This window comes from Chiroxiphia lanceolata, chromosome 4 (genome assembly GCF_009829145.1).
Source record: "Chiroxiphia lanceolata isolate bChiLan1 chromosome 4, bChiLan1.pri, whole genome shotgun sequence".
NCBI classification, from domain to species: domain Eukaryota; kingdom Metazoa; phylum Chordata; class Aves; order Passeriformes; family Pipridae; genus Chiroxiphia; species Chiroxiphia lanceolata.
The window spans coordinates 64,321,314-64,342,064 of NC_045640.1; the positions used below are offsets into that span (position 1 = coordinate 64,321,314).

Consider the following 20,751-nt stretch of genomic DNA (forward strand, 5'->3'; position numbering starts at 1 on the left):
AGCTGTACGTGGTCAAAGCCACAGTAATTCAGCTGTAACAATAATTCCCTCACACTCCTTCAGAAAATCTTAATAGAAGTGAAATATAATAGGAAGAAACTCGCTCTGGTGATTATAATACATCTCGTTTCTGATTCCTGGAAAGGCCTAGTCTTTCATGGAAGTTCTAAATAAGCAATAAAACACCAACAAATGAATGAGGCAATTAGTGATGTTTTTCATGGACAAACAGAAGAATCCCAAAAGTGAACCCCGGACAATATTTTTGGGTAATCTGATTGCTTGCAAGTTAGATTTGCGTTAACTATGGCAGGTGAAATCCTGGAGAACTATGGTCCTGTAAGTCTATGTATTGCAAAAGTGACGGAAACACTTTACATTAAAGAGGTTTTTAGGAGCCTAAGCATTTTCCTTTTCCTTTTTTTCAACATACAGTGTTTAAATTCACTTCTGCACTATTAAGGATCCAAACACAGACTGCGGTACTAAATGAGAAAGCAAATTTATTGGATAAAGGCTTTTTGTTCAGCGGGTTTTGAAAACTAAGTGATCATAGCATGTACTGGTAATTAATTATACACCTGTCTCACTGTCTATACTGAACAATTAAATCATTCACAGAGAGGAAAGACATAGCTCAATTCCTATACTCTCATTTGGACCAAGGTATGGCAAATATGGGCTGGATTACCCTGTCAATATCTCACTGAGAAATAAAAAGTACAAAAGAGAACAGAAGAACTCAGAGTAGGGAAAGTTTTTGATTGGAATTCCATTAAATCCAGTTCTCCTTTGGAGAACTGTGTCACATACATCCTCAAATAAAAGGTCAAGGATTCTCTTCAGCACAAAGATTACAGGGAATCCAGGTTTGTTTTTTGTGACAAAGCTAAAACCCAAACATGGCCTAACGTTTTCTTTTTCAGTGGAAAAGTAACTTTTTTTTTAAATACAATAAAATATTGTATACTGTGACTGATATATTAGTATATTTTCCTACTTGGTATTTAAAATTTCCTGGTACATTCTTGAAAAATCCACCTTTCCTAAGCAGTCACTGAAGGAGAAAACAGGTGCATTTCAAGGACTCACCCACCTAACACTGGAGTAAAAATTTAGACACAATACAGATTGCTACCTTCCCCCCCCATGGACTGACAGGAAAACTAAGCACTTACTTCAAAATTCTCATTTAGTGTCTGCTATGTGAACGCAGAATGAGTCACATCTCTAAATATTCCCTGCAAGAGGAGCAAAGGTTTTTACTGTTTTACCTTGAACACCCATTCCTCCGAAGGGATTAGTCCAAGGATATTATTACAAGTTTCAAGGGAAAGGCAACTATAATTAAGGCTACACAGTGCTTTCCATTAAGATTCTGCTTTCAACTGCTAGTTCATTTTGAATGGGAAAATTCAAACTTACAATGTCATTTAAAGAAGAAAAAAATACAGCTTTTTCACTTTCTTTTTTTTTTTTTTTCAGATGATTACTAGTACCTTCATGCTGATGAGCAGGATTTGATACTCTGCACCAAGGTAATAAAAATATGAGAGATGTAACTACCCTAAGAGCCTGCTCCTGCTAGACTCTCAAATCACCTCTTCCTAACAAAGTCTTGTTAAAATTCAGCAGGTACACGCTCTGGGGATTCGATATATGCTCAATGTGTGCAAGGTCAAGGGGCTAGACATCACTTTTCCTTGCTGTTCCTTTCCCTGGCAGACAAGGGCTGCTATAATATGAAGCAAAAGCCAGGAGGCAGGGGATGGGCTCTGCGGTTCCCTCTGTGTTGTGCCCGAGACCAGTGCCCAGACTCTGAAGATGAGAAGAAAGACAAAGGCAGCCACTCATGCCACAAAGGAGGAAGGAGCAACCAGAGGGAAATATTCAAGATTAGTGAAAAAGAGGAAGATGAGAAAGTTCACATGAGAGAGTTCTCAGGACTCTGACTGGGGTGTTGGATCAGAAAGAAGCGCGAAAACAGTACGTGGGAAGAAGTTGGAAAACGAGGTACAGGAGAATGAAACTCCTGTAGTCAGCTGGGGAACATTCCCTTTCAAAACACGAACTCAAACATCTGACCCCAGTGAAACAGACAAAATGTGTGGGACTATATTACAAAACAACTGCCAATTTTACTTACTTAACTTGCCCATGTAGAAGCCTGAACCTCACCAATGACCTTCCTGAGCCCGATACAGAGTAAATAAAGTGTGCATGGGTTTCCCTTCTTTTATTTTTTTTCTTGGTTTGGTTTAAGTTTTAAACCCCAGAGATTTGCCTTAAAGACATATTGTAACATTCAATTCTGTGAAATTGAGAAGTTATATAAGAAAACCTTAGATAACGCAGCATTTTCAACCTACTGTTTGATACTCTGCCCACAATGGCTGTCTACAATTTTCCTCCTCCTTCCAGAAGGATAGCCAGAAACAGAACTTTATTCTATAGGGCCCCAGTAAAGTGTCAATGGTATTGATTCTCATCACGTTTTGTGACCATCTCTCTCCATCTAGTTTTCTTTTCCTCTGCACTCTGTTGCTATTAAAAAAAAGTAGTAATTTAGTTTTAGAAAATAAAACTCATGGTGGTTCAATACACCAAAATTGGACCTTACTGTTACTTAAAGCTCAGGCCTCTGTCAATATATCAGTTAATGCAAATCATCTAAAAATATAGATGTTGAGTTTCTAAAGAGTAATAGAAGGATGCAAAAATCTGTATTGGAAGTTGGGCTCTCCTTTCTAAAGTTTTTTTTTTTTACACTGCACTAACACTCTTAAAAAAAATGGTGGAGAAGGTCAGATTGGCCGGAAAAATTAGAGGAGAACTTGTGCTTCCTGTTCTGTGTACCTTCACATGCTGCATCTATTGCCACAAGCTCACATGGGGAGGATGAAAGCTGAGAGATGTAAGAAAGGCATGGAGAGATTTGCATGTGGACCCCTGTCTTTTATCCTTTTCCTTTGCTCCTGCTTCCTAGTCCATGTAGCAATCACAACACTGGTGTTTGATATAGGCTCCTCCAGGGCCGAGGTCCATCTCAGCCTGGACTTATGGCTTGCACCCAGAACATCTGAAAGTCCCTGACTAAAGAGCTATTCCTCCTATTCAACCCACACACCTTTACGAAAAACTGTCCTCAAACAGTTCTTTAAAAAGGAGATATTTTCTTCATAATTGGGCCATCAAAAGCCCAATACCTTGTTGCCCAGACCATGCAGTCTTTGTACTTGTGCTTCAATCAGATTTTTGATAGGCAATTTATCTAAAATAACCCTAAATATCCTTAGCTGTGGTTTCAAGTGAAAACATTGTGCCGCACATTGAGTCAAATTTTGTGTTCAACGTCAGAAATTTCTGACAGGTATTGTGCCCTGCTAAGAATGATGCTAAGGTTAAAGCGTGGAGGATTCACCATAGTCAGTGGATTCATCATTTCATTTGCTTGTTTCTACTTTTGAGGCTTTACTGGAAACATGCTCAAAGACCTGAGATTCTGAGGTTGCTGTCATTGAAAGGGACCCTGTCATTGAAACATTAAAACTAGAAAGGTTCAGAAAATAAATAAATTTTACAAAAGGAAAAAACTATGAAATTCATTTTACAGAACTGCTTCACTATGTGCTGCCCACCAGGGTCCATCCTCCTCTAGGCAGTGGCCAGCTCTAAATACGAAAAGTAGAATCATGTGACAGATACTGCAGTGAACTTGGGTAAATCAGTTTTATCTCTCTACTGTCTCTTGGAATAGAGTTAACATTGAATGATAGGAAATATTCACATATTGGTGAACAGAAAAATAAGAATACTGATGCTTGCATAAAGCAAATTGAAACAGGCAGCAACATTATAAAGATTATTTTAATATGAAGTGAATGGCAAGCACTTGATACAGAGGGGATAATATATTGATTTTTCTCATTCTGCACTATGTCACTAAGATCAATGGAAGTCACTTACCTATATCAAGGCAATTATAATATGTGGAATTATTTATAGAATAGCTGCTTCAGGTACACACCAATTGCAGCATCATAGTGGTTAGAGTTAAAACCAGAAGACAAAACCATCTATTACATATTGTAAATGATAAAGCTTGCTGTCATTGTTTCACCACATTTTTCATAAGCTAAAGAAAGAACTAATAGAAGGATTTTTGTACAGCTTTTTTTAAAGAAGCAATAAACATTTTATAGTTTATCACTACAAGATAACAATTCCATTTACAAACTAAGTCATTAAAAAACTAGAAGTACTTTCCAGAAGTGGGTTGTGCAGTGTACACTGAAGCAAATACACTGAAACATCTGAAATTGTTCTGGATTGCTCAAAATTCTGGGGGCATCAAAGAAGTCGAAAAGCAGCAGCACACAGAAACCCAGATCTCCAAACTTCTGGTGGCGAGAAAGCATGAACCTGTAAATACATGCTTCCCTTTTACAACAGTCAGCAAAGCTGTGTCAGCACTGGTAGGAAAAGAAAAAGCTTTACAGCTACCCAGGCACCTTTATAATTTTCATATCTCAAAACGATGGCATTTCCAATAAAGGCTGCTTTTGAATCACCATTTATTTTTACAGCTTACTTAGTTTCACAGTACTCTCTATCTCCTACTGTTAACTCTTGAAAGAAGCCTTTCAAAAATCAATCCAGTCTGTTAGGATTCTTGATGTTAAAATTGAATTTTTCTTGTCTATTTGTTCTTTTGAAAGGCTTAAAAAGCAATTTGTAACCATTGGCATAAAGGGATTTGATTGATAAAGTTCAACAAAATGATCTAGAGAAGATTTATTGGTGGAAAACTGCTAAAATTGTAAATTAAATGGCAAACAGTTTTTCTCTGTGTGCTCTTGAAACAAAATAGGTTCTTTCAGATGTGAAAATCATTCTAAAAGCTTCTACAAGTAGTTAATGAAGATTTTAGAAATGCAAAACATAATCTTTCAAATAAGAAGCTACAACAATAATCAAATAAAAAGAAACTATAAAAGTCCAAGTGTCACAATGACTACAAAACAAGCAGGGAGATCTCATTCACACAAACCTCAAAAACATAGCTGCCAAGCTTCCCTCAGGAAAAATACAGGAGATTTAGCTGAAATGCCATTATATCTCTTGCTGGGGAAATTATGGCTTTTTTTTTTTTTTTTCTCCTCTCTTCTGCCTGTCTGCTCTTCCCAGCTTGCTCTCCCAAATTGCCTTTCTCTGCAAATCACCTTTCTCCACCTGCCAATGAGAGGAGTGCCCAGCTGGAGGGTCCTGTACTGCTCCAGGGAGAAATGCCAGTGTCCCTTCCACCACTGCTCCAGCAACTGAGGGGCAGTGGGGAGGAAGAAGCAGTCCCTGCTGAATGACCGTAGCACCAAAGACAGAAAAAAAAAAAAAGCACCCCAAAGCCAGTTCTTAAACTGCCTGACCAACTCTCAGTGGGAGCACCATGGAGCTATGTACTGTGTTCCCGTTTGACACTTTACTCTTCTGTTCTGAATTTTTGGGCTTTCATTCACCAGCTCATGAGGTAAAAAAAAAAAAAAAAAAGTAAGTGGGCTGCTGTTTTTCTTTTTTTAACTTCCAGTTTTGTGAACAGTGTTATACTGATGGAAGTTCGCTTCATTAAAAAAATATATTTATTTATTTATTATCCTGACAGTGCAGGTTATTTTTTGTATGCTACTGTCACTACTTGCAAGGCCTTTGCTTTAATACTCAGACAACTGTACCACCCAAGTCAAAATTATTACCTTCCATCCAACACACCTTTCATCTACTTTAGTGTCAGGCTGTTTCAAATTCATTTATAGGGTAAGAGCAGGATAAAGTTTTTCTCTGTTTAAAACTACAGCAAAACCATAGACTTGACAGTGTTGTAGTGGGGCTTCAGCCTCATACATCCGTCTCCTAGTTTATTTTTTAAGCATTCTCCAGATTTTTTTGAATTTTCACCATTCTTTTGTGACTCCAAATTACTGTTACCTGCAAATATAACTAACGCGTTAATTTTCTCAACTTTCAAACCAGTTACACGATATAAAACCACTCAAAGTTGCTTATATTTTAATCTACAAAAACCTGCTAGACTTTTGTACTAAGAAGTTAGGGTTTTTTTAAATCATGTATATGTCTGCAAAACTTCTCCAATCCACTACTCAATGTTATTCTAACATAATAACAATTTTATATAATTAGTTTTCCTGTATCTGGTAATTTTCTGTAGCTAAATACATTTCTGTATTTATTGGAGACATAACAGAAAAAAACAAAAAAAGTATTTGAAATGCCAACACAAATGAAATTTAACACAGAAAACTCAGAATAGATAAAACATGTAGTTATGAAAGACTGCACACAAGTCATTCACTCACTGAATTACTGCAGAGACTGAGGGATTTATGCAAGGTAAGGATACATATAAAACAATATACCTCAGTTTAATACATCACACTGCACCAGCACCTTGTGAACCAACTCTACATCTGAGCCATTTCAGTCCTCTGCTCATTTACTCTTTGTAAAATTACCCTTTTTCTTTAAAATATCTATCTTTGCCAAAAGACAAAAGGACCCTATGCATGTAAACCTACAGTATTAATCCCAATGTTAAACACCTAATTTGACAATACAAAATATTAAGGTCAAGAATTACCCATTACAGATTTTAAACATTACTTAATACTTAAGTACGTAATACTTTAAGCTTACTTAACATGTTATTCACAAATCCAACATATAAACAATTTGTGTTTCACATAAATGCAAGATATGATTCAGTTATTTCTTTGCAGGCTGACCAGAGTATTTTCTGTTAGTTTTGTAGTGATCTTTGTTTATATATTATTCTAATGTTGTGGATAAATTTTTTTAAACTCCCATAGACAATATTATTAAAACCATTATGATATGATTAAAACCATGTGATTAAACTCATTAAAACCAATGATGAAAGTTTTTTTATAGAATCTAGCATCTGGATTATTTTATGATCAAAACTTGTTCGCTCAATGGGTTTTTTTTATTCATCAAAGATTCAGGTAATCAGAAATCTTTACATCTTCTAATTACACATTCTTGATTACATCAGTCTCAATTTCAGCATAGTTGCAATTTAGAATAACACATTTTAATTAATTTTTTTAAAGCACAGTAAAGATTTTATCAGATATTAGTGGCAAGCACCATCTGTCCAAAGCTACGTGGTTGTTTCTTGTATTTTTAATAACATGAGCTAGTAAGAATTAGTGACTGTAACAAATGCTTATTTTGCTTTCCCAGTATTTGTGTAAATTTTATACAATTTATTTAACCAATATGTAAAAGTTTTAAAAAGTATTCTTAAAACAGAAAAGTAGCTCCTATTTACCTTGGTCAAATTCTATGGTGGGTGAGTTGATACTTGGAAAGTTTCATATATCTGTCTCAGAAACTGTTAATTAGTGATAAAACACACAGTTGCAAAGACCCTGCAGGCAAAGAGCGACTTACCAGCTGGCACACCGCTGGTCAGCTAAGTCAGGGCTGGGTTTATGGCGCCCTTAAAACCAGCTTTAAGACGGCTCAGTACTGCAGTCCCTGGCTCAGCTCAAAATGCGAGGGACACGCAAAAACCTCCACGTACCTTCTCATACAGTCCAGTGCCCGGATGAAGAAGTCCTTGTGAAGCTGATGCTCGTCCCTCAGGATGGAGCACTGCTCCAGCGTCACCGACATGGATGTCCGGTCTTTGGCACTTTTGCAACAGGTGAAGCGGACGCCGTTCAGCTTCCGGCAAATCTGAAACACGGGCAGGCGTCAAAGGTGGGCCCTTCTCACGCCAGGCAGACTGTGCAACTCCTACAGCTTCCCAATCCCAGAAGATGAATACAGAGAACTACAGCGTTTCTCGAGGAGAAAAGAGCTATGAAAAGATTTCGTAACTCCAGCCTGGATCCTATGGCTGCTGACCTGTGTCACTTATTAGCACTGCCTATGCTGTTATGCCCATGCTGGCATGACACAGTGCCACTAAAGATGAAAATGTTGTGCTGAAAAGAACTGTAAATTTTTCTTTTGTTTATAAATTTGCAGCATTAACACTCTAGAAAAACAGCACCAAGAGATTATAGCTATATAGCCCACTTCCATTTGTCCAAATGACACATTTTAAAAGAACATATTCAGGGCTTCTGTCAGCAGGACAAGCCTAAAATAACCCACCCAACTGAGGAAAAGGAAGCCCTTATCACATTTAGGAGAGTGGTGCACACAACCTTGTACTGCAGTCACAATCAAGTCTCTCTCCTGCCCACCCCAACACCCCCCCAAGGGAGGCAAGAAACAGATGGTGGACCCAACAAAAAAAAAATCTACCATACTTAGTCCTAAGCATTTTTAGCAAGTTACTAAAATATCTACACACACTACAGTTTACCAAACCATTAAATCCAATTTTCTGAACTTGAAATAAAAAGGATTTGTGTTAGCCTAGGCTATAAAAGGAAAAGCTGCTTCATGGTTTCTTCACTTTCTCTGACAACCACACTATTCAATGAAAACTTAATGGTCTGAATATCTGATGAATAAAGAAAAACCTTGATAGATCTTAACTCAGACACATGAACACAGCAGACTAACTCCTCGTGAGGGTATGGATTCAGACACATCTGAAATTAAAGCCTTTATGCTCAACAGGTAAACTGTTCCATGTATTTTTTTCCATATGAAAACTTAACACAAATGACTGCCATGGATTGTCTACTTTCACTGTATACTTCAACAAAATTATAAGGGACAAGGGAAACATGACATTTTTTAAGGACAATTTCTCACCTTAAGAATCAATCTGTGGTTGTACCAGCCCATTAGTTTATACTTTGGGTTCAAACAATATTTTACTAGAAAAAGAAGAATTTGAAGGAGAACTGCTGTGCCCAAGTGTGGGTCTACCTTTCCCCTGATATTATTTGTCCTTTGCTTGCTCCTAACCCCAGAGGAGCATAGGTATAACAGTACCAAATCCTGAAATGATTATAAAAATGGGCAAGGCAATAAATTACAGCAGTAATCATCCTAAGGAACTTCCCAGCTTGGCTATCAAGTGACAGCTTGCAGGATGAAATTGGAACATGATCTTCATAATGTCACTTCAGCAAATAAGCATTTCTTCATCTGTTAATTGCATTCTCAGAAATTCTATTAAAATCAATGGCCCAGAAAATACATACAGTCTTTAAGGTCTTTGCAATAGCATGGTAATGGTGATCTCAAAAGTTTAGTTCAGGGAATCAACTAATTGAATCTATCTTAGAAACCAAAGAGGTTCAGGGTAGTGAAGGAGAAATTATGAGTCTTTCTTCCGTCCTATAATTCTAAATTTTAAAACTTAAATCTGCTTAAAAATTTGAACAGTTGCATTGGGATTTAAATAAAGTACTATATGTTAATTTTCTTAAATAATGCTGTGAATTGAAGTTAACTGCCTAACTGAAGAGATTAATTCTCTTTACACTAGTCTCTTTGGAAGTCCATGAGTCATTGTGACAATTTGACATGAATGAGTCATAAAAACCACCCAGGTAATTATTCTGGATGAGTGGTGGGTTCTGATGCAGGGAAGGGAGACTAAATCCCAAATCTAGGCTGACAGCACACAAACAAAGCACTGGCTAGTGAGAGTTGGTTTTCAACTGAGAAGCATTCTAGGTACCACAAGCAAATTACTACAGCCACCCACAAGCTTACTTTTTATTGAATTTCAGTACAAATGTCTCAATTTTAAAGTGGACTAAATAGAAAACAGTATATTAAGTTAAATAATGAAATTAAGAAATCCTTAGGTGCAGATTTAAGGAGAAATACAGGCTAACCTCTTAGGTTAGCCCAGATAAATCCTTAAAATGACTCAGTTCCCTAAGCAGCTGCAGACAAACAAAATAAGTAATTACAATGGGCAAACACAATACTCTGATGCTCTAGAAATCTAATAAGGGACAATAGCAAATATATAGTAATAGCATCATATGAGAATACATGGTTTATCATTAGTGTCTAGCCCAAATTTTATTCTCAATTTTGCTCACTTATTTCCCAAATATATTGAAGATATAGGAGGAGGAGAAATAGACTTAACTTTTATTAGATTTATTCTCACAGTCCCAATACAACAGGGATTACATGAGGTGCAGATACATGTGCACATCCATGTAGAATCTCATGCATCTACTGCAATAAAAAAGTGATATTTCACTGCTACTGCAATAATCAAGTTATATCCTTATTTCCTTTTCAGTAAATAAATGGAACATAGTGTAACAGTGTGTAGATCGATGCTTTCAGAAATACACACTTCAGAAAGTTACTGTAAGGTAACCTAAAGACAAATAGAATTCAGACAAGGAAAAATCTGAAACATTCTGTATGTCCAAAGACTACATTTTACCCATGAAATTATTTTCAGGGAACCCAGACTAGATGGTAGAATAAGACTTTCTGTATCCAAAGATTAGGCACATTCTGCTATATTCTTTGTAGCTCATTTTATACTATCCTGTACTGATATATCTTTTACTTTTTCCAAAAGCAATGTTTCATAGCAACTGCAGAACTGGTACTGCAAGAAAAGCTTATATTTTTACTTACAAAGGATTTATACTTCAATAGCATGTGATAATATTTATTAACCACATAGCAAAATGTTACTAGCAATATGAAAGTTACAGCAGTGTTATTAATACAAAGACAAAGTTAATATTGTCTTTTTCCTGGTCTTAATGAAAAGTCATGGAAAGTTTTATTAATAATTTTGTATCAAATATTTATTTTCCTTGAAGGGTATATACATTTGAAAGTCTCCCAAAACACAGAGTCTTGCTTCAGTTTCAGCAGATATCAAAGACTCAAGTCCTTGCTTGTATAAGCAGGCAGAGATGCCAAGGGTACTCTTCTAAACCTAAGACAGTTAGCTGTCTGAATTTCACATTCCTGAAAAGCTGGAGCTCTTTGTAAACATCTGAGGCTTGTGGGTTTTTTAACATGTATGTGAAAACCCCACTCAATTGGGAAACAGAAAGGAATTATGTGATTAAAGCAAAGTAAGTATTAATCATTGTTTGATAAACAATTTTCTTTGTGTTCTCCTTGTGTCTGAAGGTCTGTCCTTTTCACATCCTTTGCGACACTTATTTATAAAAGTACTTTAATTACAAAAAATCATAAGGTGAATGCAGCAATAGTAAATAAAAGTCAGAGCAAGTAATCACATCCCACATCATACCTCAAGAGCTTATGGACATTAAATAAAATTTTATTTTGAATATCCAAGTTTCACGTTATCCATGAAGGGACATGATTTTAAACAAAAAAAAATTAGATACTGTAACTGTATTGTCGCTCTCGTATGAAGTGATGTATTTACAGCTACGTGTGATCACTCAAGGAAATGATTCTGCCCATGTAAGGGATGAGGGGCTTCCTCTGCCCAAAACCAGAGTCAGCTAGCTGAAGAAAAAAACATGCCCCAAACAAAAATCCAAAGCTCTTTTACCCTGTTACACAACTCAGTGAGATAAATGAAAAACCCTGCATCTGGGACAAAACAATCTCGAGCAGCAACCCAGGCCACAGACTGCCTGGACAGAAAAGGCCCTGGAGAATGAAGGGGACAACAAAGTAACCAAGACCATCTCTTGCTCAAACTCTATCCAGTTCTACCACTTCAAAAAGTGAGACAAAGAAAATATCTGTAATTTAAGTGGAGGAAGAAGAGATACATTCATGAGTGAGATGAGAAACTATGAGAACAGGTATGTTAGAGAGCTATTTCAGCACATCTACCTACTTTAATCATTGAGTTTTCCATTATACCCTTAAAATCCATTGCACTTACAATATCAGCAGGCATGTGAAAACTAGTTCATCATGTGAACCTATTTGAAAAAAGAGAGCTTACCGTTGCAGCCAGCCACATGATTTCTACATTCTTTCTCCTTTTGGCCTGGATATTTTGATGGAGATTTTCTAGCAATCCCTTTAAATCATTTTGTTCTTGAAAATGTGGTAGACCTAGAAAAAAAGGATGATAAGAGTGCTCATTATGGTAAGGCTGCTGATATGGCTTTTCCCGGCTTAAAGAATGCCCATAATAAAGCACAGGTCTATTATTTACAGCCTTGTTTGGGAACAAAGAATGGAAATTACCAGTTAAATATTTAGATAATAAGCAAACCTTATGTCTTTCTGAGTATTGAGTTGTCCTCCCTAAGATATTCACTTAAATTTGGAAAACTAAAGTGTCTTCAAGTTTTATAAATGGATGGTGAAAACCAAAACCAAGTCTCTGCTGTAGTTCTGTTCATCAACTATTACAGACAATCAGTGTAAATCAGAAGGAAAAAAACCAAAGTGTATTAAAACCTACCTTGATGGGATGACTTTTTTTATTTTAAGTCAAAATATTTTGCCTTTGTTTTCAAAATTAAAGATCTGATTTTTGCTTTGAAATGATGCCTTAGTTCCTTGTATAACGTAACATGAGGGTTAAACAGCACAGAATATCCCCTCTAAATTTTAACAAAGGATATTTCTCAGTCTGAAATTAAATGGGGCTTCAATTTTGAAGTACAAAATAATTTCAGGTTTGCTTAAAATTCAAAATCTTACCTTCTTGTTCTGCGTATGGCAGCTGAGCTAAAGTTTAATTTATTATATATCTCTATCAAAAATTCAAGAGTTTCTGTTTCATATGTATACATAGTAGGGGTTTGTTACCTTTATCTTCCCTAGTTTTGAAAATCAGTAGAAACAACTAAAATCTGTTTTTTGAAATTATTTCTTATTATGGTGGTGAAATAAATAAAAATCTAATTATAGTTATCACAAAAAAAGGCTCAGAATCAGCTGAAACAAAGTGAAACCAAACTGATAAATGGATACAGTGTCTTCAACAAGAAGAAGTAAGTTGTTCCATTCACTGGGAAAAAAAACCCCCAACAATCCAAGATTTATATTCAATTGAAAGTGTAAAAATGAGGTAACTATTAATGAAGGTCAATATCTGTTCTCCCAATCTGATCAAAGCTGGAATGATGCCTCTTATCAACAGGTTTTATACCTTTAATATCTAACAAATTCTGTAGTTTCCCTTATCCATGATGCTTAGTAAGAAGCAATTTAAATATACTCAAAAAGAACTATTCAAAAAATGTCTCAGTTGCCTTTCTCATATTGTGCTGCCTAAAACAAAAAAAACAAGCAAACAAATAAAAGCTGGAAAAAAAATACATCCAAACTAGTTTAGTAATAATCTGGCTGTGGATTGTTTTATCTGTGTATTATACACTTAGATAATGCAGAGCACATAAAAATACATCACAACCTGCTAGACAATTATACTTATGCTGCATCTGTTTCTTTAAAACACAAAGCACACAAAGACAAAAATGCTTCAAGATTATGGGAATGTATCACTAGGTAAACATTTTATTCCTTTCAGGCAGTTTTCCTTTGGTTCACAGCAGAAAATTCAACATCACAGAGAGGTGACTTCATGATAGGTAAAGCAAGACTCTCCTAATTTATAACCTTGGCTGGAAGTTATCTATTGCTTAAATTCCTTGTGCCACTAAGCAGTATTAAACCATCAAATCAGTCTCAGATCATAAGACTCCCTAAGAGGGAGGAGCCTGGAAGTAAAGACAGACTCACAGATGGTGAAAATGCATGTACTGCTACAGGCATTATTGATGCTATGAAGGAAAACCTTTATCCTTGCAGGATTTTGAAACCATGCATGCGTCTCTCTTCTCACACTGGGACAACGGGATGCTGTGGGTGTTACATAGCAAACCAGCAACAGCAAATTTATGCCTTCAGCTCCTTAAATTGAGTTTCAATCTGTTGTTTTCAATTAACTATGTACTACTAAACAAAAATCTTATATTTTTGGACTCTTGATATCATTAGCTATTCTGTAAAAGCAGTACTGTTGTGGTGCCTAAACCAGAACTGTATTTGATTGGCATTTTTGGTAGTAATCTTTTGGAAACACACTGTTATTTTCAGGATTTCCTATGAAAGAATTAAAGAGGATATGAAACAGATGAATGACAGAGGGTATGTTCATCTCAAAGAAGATAGAAAGTCAGTGTTTGGGATATACAGCTACAAGCTAGAATATTATTGACAAGGGGAATTACAGAGATGAGAGAAAAACTAATAGAAAATAAAAAAAATAGAAACTCCCTTTCTGGGAGCGGAAAATTGAATTCTTTAAAATGGAATACATGAATGAAGCAGCAGGCAAGTGAGGTTGCCAAAGGATGGTGGATGCAACAGCCTGGTAAGCAGGGCTGTGAGTCCTCAAATTCTGTCGGGCTTTATGAGCACTATTTTAAACTAACAGCTTTGGGAGCCGGGTCCTGCATTTATTTTGTAGCAGAGATTTGGCTCTACAGGAAACTATCTGGAAAGGTGGGACAAAAACATCAAAAAGCCATCAACACTCTCTCTTGGCTACACCACCCAGGATGCTGCCAGACTGTATGGAGGTTTATCTTCCAGAGGTGGGGGAACAGGGGAGGGACTGAAGTCCTCCCTCAAATGAACAAGTTGGAGAGCTTCACTTTTTTCCAGGGAGCTGGTTTAAAAGGCACATTCCTCCAAGGCAAAAGAGTGATTCTGTACAACGGCCTGGAGCTACTGGGAAGGGCAACAGAACCAGCAGGTGCTTTGTGTTCTGAAAAAATTTGTACAAAGAAGAGACTCAGATCTTCAAGGTAGAGAAAAATCAAGAAAGCAATAATAAGCAGAAAAGACACTATGAATTAGACAAGCATAGTTCTCAAAAGCCTGCACAGTCTGGAAAAAGTCCAAGATTATGTGGCTCACTAATAATCCTGCAGGAAGACAGTACAAGTTTAAATTCTGTTAATGAAAAGCAGGCAATACAATCTGCATGCAAATTTTTGCTTTTATATAATCAAATCCATTTATGAGGTAGCAGGTCTACCTTAGACCTAACCCCAGATGAGGTTAGTTTTCCAAGGATATTTTCTTGGCAGGATTCCCCTAAATTAATTACCTAACTTCTTGTTTGAGTTTCTCTGTAGAAATCCTAGAAATACTAGACCTGTGGGTGGATGAATGGCATGCTGCCCACCATTTAGGAAGAGAGCTTTCACTTCAAATTAACAAATTAAAATCATCCTGATCTAAAAGATAAACATGTATTCATACACAGTGACACAAAACAAAGCTTTGCACAGGATTTTAACCAGCAGTATTCACCATGAGGAGTTACACACATCTCCTGCAGGATCACAGATCTTCAGATTCAAAAGATTCACATCTCACCCATGCAAAAAAAACCCCAAACCCCAAAAAACAGAAGAAGCAGAGACCTAAATCCAAGGTATTTCAAAATCAGGCTGTAAAATCTGCAACATTTGGGACTATGGCTATAGTTTAGGCATTAAGACTACTTTAACAGGATTAGATTGATGCAAATCATCTTATTGGTCTTTGCTTTCAATAACGAGAGTAACAGCACAGTAATGTTCATGTTTATGATACCAAATTTCTATAAAATTAGAATGCAGGGCCTATTTTAATGAAACCATGTTATTCATATCATTATGATGTGGCTCATTGCTTGTATTTGCATCTGCAGATTTCTCAGTGGTTCACCATACCTCAATACATTTTCAGAATAAGAATAGAGGGAATGACTGAAACGGACGAAAATTCCCACTATTTCTGTACAAATACAGAAGATATTGTCCTCTACTTGAAATATTAAGAAACTTACTATTTTAATAACTTAAAAGAGCTGTTTAGTTGATCATTACTCTGTTTCACTCCCCTTGTAGTTTCTACTGTGGCATTAGGCCTGCAATCACTACTGACTTCAGCAGGGCTGTGTAGAGGTACAGAATGTTTAACTTTATGGAACAAGTTATGAGACTGAGGCCTAAATCTAAAAGCTGCATAGTAAAGTTGTGCTGACATTACTGTCTCAGAATCTTTCACCTATCAAAGCTTTCCAAAGCCATTTGGATATTGCGTTGTTTTGTACTCACAATCAGGAGGCATTTTTTCCGTAAATAACTTGTAATATTCTTTGAGGAGTTCTAAGTTTTCCTGGTTAATGTTTTCCTGCAAAGTGGTATCTCCAAACCTACGAAAATGCACAATAAATTATGAGAAAAAAACCACAACAAAACCACAAACCAAACCAAAGATAAATTACCCTTCAGAATTATTTCTTTTCATAAAGAAATAACTTTGATTTTTTTTTTAATTATTTGTTTTTTCCGGTGTTGAGTGTACTAGATTTTGTGAAACATGCAGTTGTTAAGCTCTTGTGTGCTTTGGAACTAATATTTGGGAACGATGTCATTACTCATGGATAATTCTTCCAAAAATTTACGAAAGGAGTAATCCATTTACAAACATGCAATAAAGCACATATTCTTTTTGCCTTCAAAAATCCTGAATAAATGAAGAGGCACTTTGAGGGAATTTCAAATGGCACCACAAGCAGAGAACACCAACTCCTACATCTCTTACTGCTGCTGTTGCTTAGATATATTAATTTCTACCAGAGCTGGACCACATTGAAGAGATACAAGATGGAAGAGATGTAAGTGTCAGATGGAAAATCTTCTGAAGAACTAATTTATGCTCTGGTCTGAGAATGCAATAAACAGTCAAACTGATTAGTCCTCTGGGCCCTTTCTGCCCCACACTGCTCCTGGGCTGTCAGTTATCTTGGTTTCTTGTATCTGGAACTAATGAGAGAACCATTTCTCCTCCAAGCAGTAATTTCACCATTAAACTCCACAGTGTTATGACCCGCAGCACAGCTGATTTAAGCTCGCAGCAGCACAGACCTCAGCGGTCACTCCAGAGTGCTGCAGCTGCCTCAGGAGCATGTTCTGGGGTTACCTGCAGCAGTCAGGTTTGCTGGGAAGGCATCACCCAAATCCTCATTATTCTGCACCTCAAAAAACCCCAGGATGCCATTGAGCTCATCCATGAACCAACTATAGCTACGTAAACAAATATCTTTCTCTCTAAGAACAAGATTTCTACAGCAGTCAAATTTCACATAGGTTGAAGAACCAAAAAATAAATCTCATGGTATCTGTGCTACTGGAGACATGAATGTAAAGACAAGAATGTCCCTTAGGCAGTTGAGGCCAAGCTTTTGCAACCTATCTTTAGAATAGCCTTGAAATGGGGAAAAAGAAATGGATTACAGGAAGAGAGGCACGGGCAGGTAAGTGAGAAGTTCAGAGAGAGAAAAGGGAACACAAATTAGAAGATACCAAATATACTGCTACATCATGCACAAGGGAAGCAAATATTTAAATGGGCCAAAGAGGGAGAGAAAAAAGATCTGTGCTTTCTCAGCAGCCATTGCTGCAGTGCCACATGAGAATGTTTCTCTTAAATCAGATATATTCTCAAGTGTACTTTATTGAAAAAAAAGGGGATGTTTTCAACTAATAGAGTAAAACTTGCTAGAAAATTACCACAGAAATGTGTTTCTATTCTCATGTTCGTTATCCCACAAAAAACTCCGTATTTTTTCCCAAAAAGCATACGAGGCGTTTCCAATCTCAAAGACCAATGTGCAACATTAGGAGTTAAGTAATATTTTTAATTAAGTCAAAAGCAGACAGTAAATGCATGCAGGAAAGCTGTTTCTTCATTGAATAATCCAACTTGATTTGCCTGATAGATATTAATACACATCCATACTTATAGATCTGCAGATAGTGGTTTTTTCATTCATGGATTTCTTTGTGCACGACGTAAAATCACCACGGTGAACATTCTTCCTGCCACTTCACCTGCAAGCCTGACATCTTTGCACACCAACTCCTGTACAAGTCCCCAGATAACCAGGCTGTTTCTAAACCTTGTCAAATCTTTCTTCAGGACATTTGCTACACACAATCCTTCCTGCCTATCCCACCCATGTAAGCTCTCATGACCTTGCCTCTTGGTTACTGCATAATCCTTTTTCTCTGATTTTGGAAAAATGACTGTGTCCTAGTCCCAATTGTCATGTCTGATTGTGTTGCTTTCATACATTATCACTCTGGGCATGTCTCTCCTCTCAGCACTTTTTTTTTTATGGCATCCAGAATAAGCTATTTTCATTTTCAAGAATCTTCTAAGTTCTCTAACCAACCACTCAACTGTTTCAGCAGTAAAATGCCAGTTTTTACTGTCTTTTGATTCACTTTGTCCCCATTTCAATTTTCTACCTAAATTTTCTCACACATCACTCAGTTTCAAGAAGTCTCCCATAAACATAAACATCCACAAAGCTATCTCCTGGCATTCCTTAGTAGTCTCCCTTACAAAACTGATTTTCCTTGGCTGACTACAAAGAACAGAAGGTGAAATTTCTGTTGTGCTTAACTTCTTGTCTATTGTTCAGGTCAAGGGCTTTTCATTGTCTCCCTCTATTTCCCCAGATATGCTTTTGTTTTTGAGCTTGTAGTGAATGCAATCTGTATTATGTCTTTTGGATGTTCTGTTAATAAAACCAGTTTAAAAAAAAAAAAAAGCTTAAAAAAAAAGTAGCTTGCCTCTGTTGACATCTACCTTGTAGTTTTAGCATTGCACAAATGTGGTAATTTAACGTGACCGACTGATATCCTTCTCTTAGAAGAGAAAATTAGTAGGTTGGTGAAACCTTGGCTTTTATCATACTAATTAATTAGTTTCCAGCAATCCTTTCAGAGGAGTAATAGCAACATATCAGCCTTCATGTTTCTACAAACATACTACTAATGCATTCCCTATTACTAACTACCACCTCTCAACCCTGGAAAAAAGCCCTAAAGAGCTGAGAAAAATTATCTCTATCTAGCTTATAACTTGTACAGCATTTTCAACCCCACCTATAAGATATAAGAATTCTGAATTTTCAAACTCTTCTTTGATAATTTCAGAGTACTGTATACAAAAAAAATTCTACATCTGTAAAATAGAATTCAATTTTCTATCTGTATCCATAAGAAACTTGGCATTGACTCTGTGAAATGAAGCCCTTCCTACAGTCATATCTTCACTTGGACTCTCATTGTTCTGCACTGCTTCATAACTTGTGTTTATTTCCTTTAATACCTATTAAAATACACACTGAGTAAATGTGAGAAGGTCCAAGAGCAAATAACAAAAAAAGATTTATTTCTAATCCTGAGAGATATCCTGTACTAGTGTGGAGTACTTGGACAGAAAATGAAACATGACTTTTTCTTACCTCTCTGCAAGTGTTTGCTGTTCATTGATTCCAACATTAAAGAGTACTGGATACATGCGAAGAAGCTTTCCTTCTTTAATCTCTTGTGGCAGCAACTCAAACATCTTTGCTGGAAGCTGGACCTCTATAATGTAATGCTCACTAGGAAAAATAAAAAGAAGAATAAGGATGGGAATATTGATTGGTTTGCTTAAAATAATCTTCCTAAATGATAGAGAACACGTAGACTTACAAATCAGTTCCTCCCTTTTTCCTTTAACTGAACCATAAAATGGGATAATTCAGCTTGCTTGTTTTAAGAGTATAACCAAGATATTTAAAAAAAAGGTAGATATATATAACTATATACTCTTGAAGTGACTTTACTGAAGTGAAAACAGGACTAATGATGAAAGCAACAAAAAAAGTCCTCTATTACCAAAATATCAATAAGAACACCTCAACCCTTAAAATGCATCTTTCTGAGAGTTACAAAACCAACTTCCTTCCAAAGTAACAACTTGATCCTGTATCCACTGTAAAAGTGGATATTCACAAATATTCACAAAAACCCAAAGCAAAATTCCTATTTTCTTCAGTGGCTGGATTTTCTCCCTGGGGATTGAAAGCATCACCAAGAACAAAATTGACTCTGTGAAGATAATAATTGAAGGCTCATTACCCAAACATGAATCCTATTTTAGGAGAAGGGATATGATATATAGCAGTTCTGGTTTTATGTTTGTGCTTGGTCTGACTTTATGAAAAATGTGCTACTCCAGCTGCCAGACCAAATTCTAATCACGGGGAAGCCTCAAGCTGAACTTCTGTCTTTGAGGACTGATGCCTGACCCCACAACAGAAACAAGGGCATACTGTTAAACTTAGTTTTTATTAGCTTTCTTTTCGTTATTAGAGCAATCAGACTAATCAATAAAGAACAGACTAGAAACAAATCCATTTGTCTCCAGGATTTGTCATTTTAATCACAGGGCTGACTGATAACGAAAACTGACATTTTCTCTCCTGCAGAGCACATTTGGCACACCACACCACCAAGGAGTGTCACAGCAAAAGAAGGTAAGAAAGATCCATATCCTACCTACAGAAACCAGACCAAGGAAGTCACACAACTTTTGTACGCAAATTTAAAATGGATAGCTGCTTGCACCTATTAAAATAATCTATCATGAAATCCCTACAACTCTTATTTTAATTAATTATATGCTTGCTAAAGAATTATAATACCATCTGGATTACCCACATGGAGAATCTGGGGGAGAAAAGGCAGAAAACCTTGAAGAAAAAGGTCAGTTTCTGCAGTAGCTTTGACACCCTTGGCAGGCTTGAGGGATGAGTGACACTAGCTCAAGTGTTTGGATAAACAGGTTCCACTAAGAAGAGTTAATGGTCATGTTTAAACTCTATCCTGCTCATATATCTGAGAACAAAATAAAATGGATCTAGTGCAGACCTGGGACTTCAATGTTACTGCATTCAACTAGGGCAACAGCATA

General features: G+C 36.5%; 1 protein-coding gene across 7 annotated transcripts in view; it reads right to left on the minus strand.

Annotated features, from left to right (window-relative positions):
- INPP4B (inositol polyphosphate-4-phosphatase type II B) overlaps positions 1-20,751 on the minus strand; it is a 366,554-nt gene that overhangs the window by 22,265 nt on the left and 323,538 nt on the right. For all 7 annotated transcript variants that reach the window (XM_032687037.1, XM_032687036.1, XM_032687038.1 and 4 more), the window contains 4 exons: positions 19,256-19,396; positions 16,053-16,150; positions 11,927-12,039; positions 7,619-7,773 (listed from right to left, as the gene is read on the minus strand). In XM_032687037.1, coding sequence (XP_032542928.1) covers positions 7,619-7,773; positions 11,927-12,039; positions 16,053-16,150; positions 19,256-19,396 — 507 coding nt within the window. The remainder of the gene's footprint in view (positions 1-7,618; positions 7,774-11,926; positions 12,040-16,052; positions 16,151-19,255; positions 19,397-20,751) is intronic.